Source organism: Triticum dicoccoides, chromosome 4B (genome assembly GCF_002162155.2).
Source record: "Triticum dicoccoides isolate Atlit2015 ecotype Zavitan chromosome 4B, WEW_v2.0, whole genome shotgun sequence".
In the NCBI taxonomy this organism is placed as follows: domain Eukaryota; kingdom Viridiplantae; phylum Streptophyta; class Magnoliopsida; order Poales; family Poaceae; genus Triticum; species Triticum dicoccoides.
Genome location: NC_041387.1, coordinates 471,546,255 through 471,555,391, shown reverse-complemented (window position 1 = coordinate 471,555,391; position 9,137 = coordinate 471,546,255). Strand labels below are relative to the sequence as shown.

At 50.0% G+C, this 9,137-nt stretch overlaps 1 protein-coding gene across 1 annotated transcript; it reads left to right on the top strand.

Annotated features, from left to right (window-relative positions):
- The first annotated feature begins 7,851 nt into the window (after nucleotides 1-7,851).
- On the top strand, nucleotides 7,852-8,653 carry LOC119293759 (chemocyanin-like). The gene is made up of 2 exons (XM_037572125.1): nucleotides 7,852-8,110; nucleotides 8,197-8,653. Exons 1-2 carry the CDS (start codon nucleotides 7,936-7,938, stop codon nucleotides 8,394-8,396), a joined length of 375 nt encoding a protein of 124 aa, XP_037428022.1. The 5' UTR covers nucleotides 7,852-7,935; the 3' UTR covers nucleotides 8,397-8,653.
- Nucleotides 8,654-9,137: the final 484 nt, after the last annotated feature.

Sequence of the window (9,137 nt, the reverse complement as noted above, 5' to 3'; positions counted from 1 at the left end):
TCGGGCGCGGGGAGATCCTCTCCCCGGCACGATGCATGCGTGCGTGCTTGTGTGTGTGTGTTGTGTGGTGGCGGCGGGTGAGGGAGACGAGGGGGAGGTGGGGATCGTGAGGGGAAAGTGGGGAGGGGGGTCCTAGGTTTCGGTCGCCCCAGGGGGCTACAGGCACCGGCTGGGCCGGCCTGGTTGGCCCAGAGGCCAGCTGGGCTGTGGCCCAGTGGGGGGGGCGGGTTCTTTCCCTTTTTTTTTTGTTTCCTTTTCTTCTTTTTTTTATTCTATTTCTTTTCAGTTTTCTTTTATTTTAGTTTTATAAAATTTAAAAGTGACAACTAATTTGGTGTTATTAAATAGGTCACAGCCCCAAATATTCTGGCACCTTAAATAAAGTGTTTTGCATGTGCTTATTATTTTAAAATCATTTTAGATAATTGTTTTATCGTTGTTTTAGTTTATTTAGTGCATCTAATCATATTATAAAAATGTGGTTTCACCACCATAATTACTTAGGATTTATTGGTCAACCTTAGAACATTTAATTTTTGACAATTGAAAACTTTTATTATTTGCTTGATTTTGAATTTGAATTCGAACGGGATTTGATGCATCTAGAGGTTAACAACAGTAATCGTGGTGACGTGGCATCGTTAATAGGGAATTACTGTAGTGTAACTATCCGGGCGTCACAACAAGGCCCAAAAAGAGTTGCCATTGGTTGAAACAAAATCACAGCCGAGATGCCCACTCAGTTTATCATATTGGCAAAATAAAAAATTACAAAATCTTAGTGCACAAGAGCTGAAAAAGAAGAACATGGCATGGGTTCCCAAGAAGATCAATCAACACAAAAATGATGTGCATGCTTCTGTTGCAACAACTACAATAAAAGTGAAGAAGGAAAATAATGAAAGCAACAAACAATTAAGCCGAAGGTGCGCATCACAACATCAAAATCTTCGATTAGCACATCATCCATTTTCTTCAACCATGTCGTTGATGCCTTTGCCATGGAATTCATCCCTAGGTATGATCAATTACCCTCCATTGATTTATTTTGATCCATGGATGCAACATAATTTTCTATATCATGAGAGAGTATTACCAAATTACCATACATTTGGTTAGTTACATTGTTGCTAATACAAAGGGGCTGAAATATTTTATTCCTATTTTATTTGTTTATTTCAGCTATACATACTTTGGTGGATGAATTCTACATGGACCTCATGTTAATGGTTGATATTTATCTATTGCCCTAAGAATATGTCAAAGCATGGCCGGTGTAGTATCCTAACATCGTCATTAGTTCAATTGGAGACCAAAACAAGCCTTATGCCACTTAAAATATTTTTACACAATAATCAAAGCCGAATATGAAATTTATTTGATTTGGAGCTTTTGGTTGCTATAGGTGCTATACAGATTGAGGCTTTCAGTGATCCGTTATAAGTAATGCAACAAATATCCAAGGGTTATCAATGTTTTGACGAGTCACTTATAGTTTATCTTTGGGTATGTCTAGATGCAAGATTTACCTTGGGTTGCTTTGAAATTGTTCATATATCTAGGCATGACAATTCGAAAGAGTTGGCACCAGCAAGCATCCAGCTACTATGTTAACCATGGTGTATTGCATTTCTATCAATAGCCGATGCTAGGTCTTGTCAACATAGGTAAGGCTGAATCGAAGCCCACCGCTTCGGCCACTAATGAAACTTTTATGCAGGCGAAGTAAGGATTGGAGGAAGTTCATTCTTGATTATACAATATGGTTCGGAGGATGGTTTTGATCTATGGAACCTTATCACCGAATTGTTATAGAAGCTGAGAAGTTTTCACCCAAGTTTGCATCAAGAGGTTCAAACAAGCAATGATCGATATATACTTGTCGTCCTAAGAACATGAAAAATGGCCGATGGAGTGTTGACATCGTCCTTAGAACAAGCTATGCGGAAGTTATTTTTCGGCACACAAACTTTGCCGAAAAACAGGGGGGCATGTGTTGACACCAGATTTTGGCACGGTCAATAACTTATTTAAGATGGCCTCAAATGGAGAAGTGATCTTCATGAAAGAGTTCCGTATTGTCGATATGAACATCTTTGAAGTTTGGGTCATCGCAGTCCGATTTCATCTCGAAGGCCGAAACTATGCTCAAAGTACTAAGATCTTATATTCAGAGTGCAGTTTGGCTGATTAAGCCCCCAAGACGACCTCAAATGGAAACATTATTTACACGGATTGTCTTCGTCTCGTTGAAACGATCGATTTTTATATAAAAATCGTTTCAATCCGAGTTCGTATGCAAAAGTTAGAGCCATCGGAATACAGCCCTGTCAGGAGGCAAAAACTGGCGTGCCCCACTAGACACCCTGTCTGATGGGTAGCGCGATGGATAGCCTATTTTGTGCGACCGATTTGACCCTCAATATGACCTCTAATCAAGAAACATTCAACATAAAAGTTGTTCGTATCGTCGAAATGGTCAAGACTACTTTTGGGCACGTTTCCATCCGAGACCATTTACCATCAGAAAAAAGACCCGCAAGATGCAGCCAGTTTAAACCGAACAGTTTTGGAAAGTTCGGACAAAACCAATCCGAATTTGACTAGGGTTTTGGACGTGAATCCAAGCCTTTTCCTTGCACGGGAAGTCCAGCCGCCTCTTATATACCTAAGGGGTGACGGCCGATTGAACAACACCAATCGAACAAACACATCTAATACTTTTTCGTGTTCATCTACTTTTATCTCTCCTCTTGTATCTTTCTTCTCGTTCTTCATCGTTCTTCAAGATTGGAGGCTGCGAATCCACGAGGATCTACGGGCAGTAAGGCCGACCTCGAGCAGCCAATCGTCGCCGCGAGCCCTGACGGGGTCCCTTCCGGGCGAGCGGGGCGTCTGGTCCCAAAAGCGCCGGCTTGCTGTCTTGCGTATCGCACGGGAAGTCGGCCTCCCGCGATGTGAGTTGCGGAGCATCTCCCTCGGCGCCGCGGGTACACATCGACGTGTTCGTGTGACGCGTTCCAGCATCAACACAATAACCTTGGCAAAATTGAATAACATGTAAACAATCTGCCAGGAAACATTTTGTAGCAAAAGTAGAGCACGAAATGACATGCTAGACTACTCCATAATTGCAAATAGGGGCATGAATGGATAGAGCATAACCATATGTCCAAAACACCCTTACTGAAGTATCTCAAAATATGCATGGATCTCTCTGTAGCATCAAGTTTACATGGCATCAAAATAACAGCGGAACAGGGACTAAAATCAGTAACATCACGATGCCTAGTTTGCATACTTGTGCTAGTCACCACATTGATCACAAAAATGCATGGTAAGCAGCTCTGTAAGGAAGACATAGCATAGATCAAAACACATGTAGACATCAACCTCATAGGATGCACACATCAATCATGGCAAAAATGACAAAAGAGCATGTTCTGTTAACAGACAGCAGCCAACATTATGAAGCACTCTTGCAACGATGATTCAGGCATCACGATGAGCTCAAATGAACATGATGCAATGGAATGAAATGAAGTACTCGTTGAGACGAACAATTTGACGTATTACACGCACAAAACGGAGCAGTATGCATGGAGATGTGATGCGATGAACATATCATGAAAATATGCAACAAATCAGGGACTTGGCAATTTTTAGGAAAAACAAAGTGGGCGCTATGATGCTAAACGACGCACAGGGCGCGGGATTGAGGTGGCACACCACTGGGCTTCGGCCCAGGTCACGGGAAGGGGCCGGCTGGGCTGGGGGAGAGGCGACGCTTGCCAGGGCTGGAGCGGCTTGCGGGGCCCACGTGGCCCACGCGGTCAACATGCTCGGGCGCACGGTCCCAAGCAGGAGGCGGAGCACGACGCCGGCGAGGAGGTCGTGGTCGGCGGCAACAGGGAGGTTCGCCAGATCCGGGGGAGACCGGCGGGAATGGAAGGGCTTGGGCGCGGGGACGCCAGAGCTGGCCTCAGGCGAGGTAGCCGGGCTCCGGCGACGAGATCCGAGGCGGGCGCCGGCGAGCTCCTGCGAAGGACGAGGCCGACATGGCAGTTAGCAAGGGGGAGAGAGAGAGGAAGAGAGAGGAAGGCGAGGGCGGCACTGGCCTGCGGGGGTGGACCGGGCGGCGGGGCGACGGGGAGCCTGGCGGGACGCGCACAGGAGGCGGACGGGCGCGCCGGCGAGGCGGCGGCGGGCGCCGGCGCGGGGCCGCGGCGGCGGGGCGCCGACGGGCCGGGCGACGGCAGACCTGGGCCCGCGCGGGCCCCTGATGGGCTCCGCGGGCCGGCGCGCGAGGACGGCAGCGGAGGACACGCGGCAGCTTCGGATTGGGCGCGGGACGGCGACTGGACGTGTCCGGCCGTCGGCGTACATGTCCGGCTGCGCGGAGGGGGAGTTTCTAGGGTTTCATCCGCGAAAAATGGAAGGGGAGGGCATATTTATAGCTAGAGGGAGTTAGGAGAGTCCAAATGAGAAGCGATTTTCGGCCACGCGATCGTGATCGAACGACCGAGAGCATGGAGGGGGGTTTGCTGGGTTTTGGGCCACTTTGGAGGGGGTGTTGGGCTGCAAGACAAAAGGGGCTTCGGGCTACGCGGTTAATCGTTGGAGTACCAAACGACCTCCAAATGGCACGAAACTTGACAGGCGGTCTACCGATGCTATACCAAGGCCACTTGGCAAACCTCGGGCCATTCCGAAAAAGTTTAATACCCACTCACAACAGGAGACAAAAGGGGAACGCCGGAGGACATCGGAGTGCCGGATTGCAAAACGGACAACGGGGAAAATGCTCGGATGCATGAGACGAACATGTATGCAATGCGATGCACATGATGACATGATAAAATGCAACACTCAAGCAAATGACATGGCAACTACGGCGAATATCTGGCGGACACCTGGCGCATCGAAACCGGGGCGTTACATTAGTGATGCTGGAGTCCACCAACATGAGAACTTCACGGCCTTGGATCCATGCACGCAATTGGAACGCTTTGGCAGACACCCCTCCGGACACGGCTGAGAGGGATATGGCCATGACTGTGTCTTCAGGTGGAGGCAGCTGCATGTCGATGGTGTTGTCAATGCCGAAGATGTCCAGGAGTTCATCGACTACGTGCAGTTGGACTGAAGTGGGGCAGACGTGGTCGTGCCCCCACTTCTCGCCACGATTGAAACACAGGTCGCAGGCGCGACGATAATCCCGCATCGCCTTGAGCTTGGTAGATTCAATGCGTGCAACGTCCGTGCCGCGTCGATCAGTCACCCCCGCGGTGGTTACGGGGCGGCTTGGAGGTGGCGACAGGGGCAACGGGACCGCTGCTTTGGCTGCTGCTTCAGGCGGTCTGGGCAGGGAGCCGAAATTGCCGCCCAGCACCTCCTCTTGCAAGAGCGCCAAAGAGCACGCCGTGTCCAGATCGGGAGGCCTCTGGACCAGTACCACTGCCCGGATGTCCGTCCTCAATCCCTCCACGAAACGAGTAAAAAAATAGTAAGGATGTATAGAATCAGAATATGAACTCAAATGATTAATAATCATCTCAAATTTCTTGATATAATCAGCTATTGAAGCAGTCTGTCGCACAGTATAGAACTGGTGAATCAACATCTGATGGCGATCTCGCCCAAAACGGGTGCACAACAGAGATGTAAATGCTTCCCAATCAAACTCCGACAGGCGCTTCTGGATCGTCTGCAGCCAAACTGACGTAGTTCTAGAAAATTTGAGCGCCGCCATCGGGACCCAAAACGCGGTGTGAATGCCGAACATGGAAAAATACTGCTCGCACAGGGTTTTCCAGAGATTCGGGTTCTCACCCGTGAACTGCGGAATGAAATAGACGGGTGTGCTTGGCCCAATCCAGCGAGCATCTGGCTCGCATGAGCAAACGGGGAGATCATAGACGGAGACAAGAGAGAATCGGACTGACCGCTTGTCGGGAGCGGCGGCGGCGTCTGGAACGACACTGCCGACGACCCCCGTGTTAGGTTGAAGACGCCGTGGCCATTGGGCCCTCGTGGAAGGGTCGCCGCGCCAGACACGGGTCCGATGTGAACACCGTGCGTCGCAGGCGGTTGTTGCTGTCGATCTTGCGTCGTGGGTGGTTCCTTGCCTTCCTTGGGCGCCGCGGGCTGAGCGAGTTGGAGCGCCGCCACCGCATCGCTCAGATCCGCCACCCGACGCTCCAGATCGGGCCGCCACTTGAGTACCTCGTCGATCTTGGCGGATGTCGCCTGCTGGGCCTTGGTTTGCGCGTCCATGGAGGCTTCGATCTTGGCCTCCATCTTGGTGAGGAACGAAGAAACACTCGGATCCATGGCTTCGAGATGCGCCCGGGCTTGATGCAGGCTTCTGGTCTTGACGAGACGCGCCAGAACGAAGCGGAGAGGGTGGAGTATGGTCTCTGGTACCAGATGATAGGATCTCTCTCAGAGTGTATGGATTAATAGCACTATCTCTCGAATACAGGCGTGATTTGGTTACAAGAATGGCGATACAGGAGCTAGGGTTCGAGGGAAGGGGAAAGTAGCCGCCGCCGTTTCGTTCGGTGATCCACTGGATGCGTGGAGCTGCTGGAGGTTGAGGGTTAAGTAGTAGCTGTGCGGGCCTGGGCCGCTGTCACCCACTCCGGGCCCAGCAACCGCCTGTTGGCCACGCGTGCACGCTTGGGCCGTGCACCGTGGGTTGGATCCGCTTCAGGGCCTTCAGGGTCGCTGACATCGTGGGTCTAGTTGGTGAAATCTGGCGGCCGTTCCCCCGCAAAAAGGAAAATGTAAGTACATAACTTTGGTTGCATCATTGAAGTTCCAAGGTCGAATCGAGCATATTTTATATGGAAAAAATCTATTCCCCATTTTCTAGAGTAAGTTCGTCGTAAAAAGGCTAGGGCGCCGAATCTACTGTCCATGGCTACAGTTGAGTGAGATAGGTCGTCCGAGCGTATATGCATGAAGATGTCGCAGTTCATCCGCAGAAGCGACACAACAAAGCGCATAAAACACCTCTGGCGAAACACTAATTCTGAAGCCGCCATACATGAGATCTGACAGTATGAGTTTACAGGTGGGGCGATGTCGCATGCCTTGGCGTTCCACGTCCACTCGTCCCTCTCCTTTCTTGAAATCAAAACTGACTTCTCAATTTTGTTAGAAAGTTTGGCTTATTGTTATCCCTATAGCCTACACACTTGAATTTGAAGTTAAATGTCACATTCCTCCAAAAAAAAGTTAGATGCCCTGCAACAAAGAAGAATTTGAAGTTAAATGAGGTAATGGAACATTCCACAAAATTTAGCTCTTCATTTAAGGCGTTTCAATAGGGTTTGTTGTGTTTTGAGAAGGAAAGGAGTCATTGGTGTGTGCATTGCTAGAACAAAATTAGGATAAATCTTAGTGGATTGAGATTTTTCTACGATTTTTTTTACTCTCTTCGAAGCATATTATTTTGTCGCTCAAATAAAAATAAATGTATCTAGATGTATTTCAGTGCTACATACATCCGTTTGAGTAACAAGTAATACCGATTAGAGGGAGCATCATTATCCCAAGAGAAGGAATTGGCTGAGAATGTAATCTTTCTTTACACATGCAGCAGGACAAGATGCATGTCCAAAAAGCTATACCTAAGCTCAGTTAGCATTTCCCAGCTTTTGTGGATCCATGGACGGCGTGCGCTACCACCCACGCCATTCGGTACAACTACTACTCCATTTTGGTATAACTACAGTAATGTGCTGCCGTCTATGGACTTGTGATTAGATCCAGGTAGCCGGCTTTGCCCTTTCCGCCTCTATAAATGCCGCCCTACGCTCTCGTGCACAGCAAAACCCAACGGAACTATAACTACAGTCACTCTGCTCCCTCACTCAACCTGTCCCCCACACACCACACAGAGAGACGCAGAGAAGCAGCAGGAGGGTGATGGCTATGGCTCAGGGAAGAGGCAGTGCGGCGCAGGGCTTCGCCCTCGGCTTGCTCGTGCTGTGCCTCCTCCTCGGCGCCGACACCGCCGGCGCCGCCACCTACAACGTCGACTGGTCGTTCGCCTCCGGCAGCTGGCCCATCGGCAAGAGCTTCCGCGCAGGGGACGTCCTCGGTGAGTGACCAAGTCGATTGCCCCTCCCCGTTGCTCCGTATTATTACCTCGTCTCATGTGGTGCGTGTCTCTGATCTACGGGGCAGTGTTCAGCTACAACCCGGCCGTGCACAACGTGGTGGCGGTGGACGCCGGCGGCTACAACAGCTGCCGGGGCTCCGGCGCGACGCACACCTACACCTCGGGGAGCGACCACGTCCCGCTCGTCCCCGGGACGAACTACTTCATCTGCAGCCTCAGCAGCCACTGCGGGCTCGGGATGAAGATGGCCGTCACTGCAAACTGAAGCTAGCTGCAGCTTCTGGTTTCAAGAAAAGCGAGCTGCGACTGCGATGCCATCTGTGCGCATGTGAAAACATCAATAAAGTGCTGTGGAACTCAGTGACTCCTAGTATGCGATAGTGTACGCCCCGTGTGTTGTACTGTATCCCTGAGTTGTTAACATGACACAGAAGCCAGCAGTGTGCACCAATTGATACAGAGACCGATGTGATATCCTTCTTTTCGGAAGAGAAAAATACAGCAGCCAGTAGGCATGTGTTATGTGTGGATATGCAGGGTGGTAGGTAACGCATGATGTGTGTAAGAACGATCGCCGGCATGACAGTAAAGAACCTCGGACTGGTTTGTTTAATTTGTTTCCACCAGTAAGCACAGAGAGCCATGGTCTGGTTTAGGCGAAATTCCAATTAGGCAGCTCACAGTCAGCTTTGAACCACTCTCATGGTCATATTTCTTTTGATTTTTCCATACAGAATTTTTCAAAAGAAACACTAACGCCCACACGTGTGGGCGCTTGCATCTCGCCCACACGCATGGATCCGCATCCGTTTGTGAGCGCATTAATCTTGGCATGTTTTTAGTGCCACATAGGACTGGGCTGGTGTGTGGGCATTCACCCGGTCGCCCACACGGCTGTTTTACCACACGGGAGGGGCCGGTGTGTGGGCTTCAGCAGTTCGCCCACACAAAATGTGTGGACAGACTCCCTAACACCCACACGTGTGGCACTTATCGGCGTCCAGGT

What these genes read in the sequence shown, in the direction of transcription:
- LOC119293759 (XM_037572125.1), top strand. Translation starts at nt 7,936, where the DNA reads ATGGCTATGGCTCAGGGAAGAGGCAGTGCGGCGCAGGGCTTCGCCCTC. An exon ending in CCGCGCAGGGGACGTCCTCG is followed by an intron (nt 8,111 to 8,196) that starts GTGAGTGACCAA and finishes TCTACGGGGCAG; the next exon opens with TGTTCAGCTACAACCCGGCC.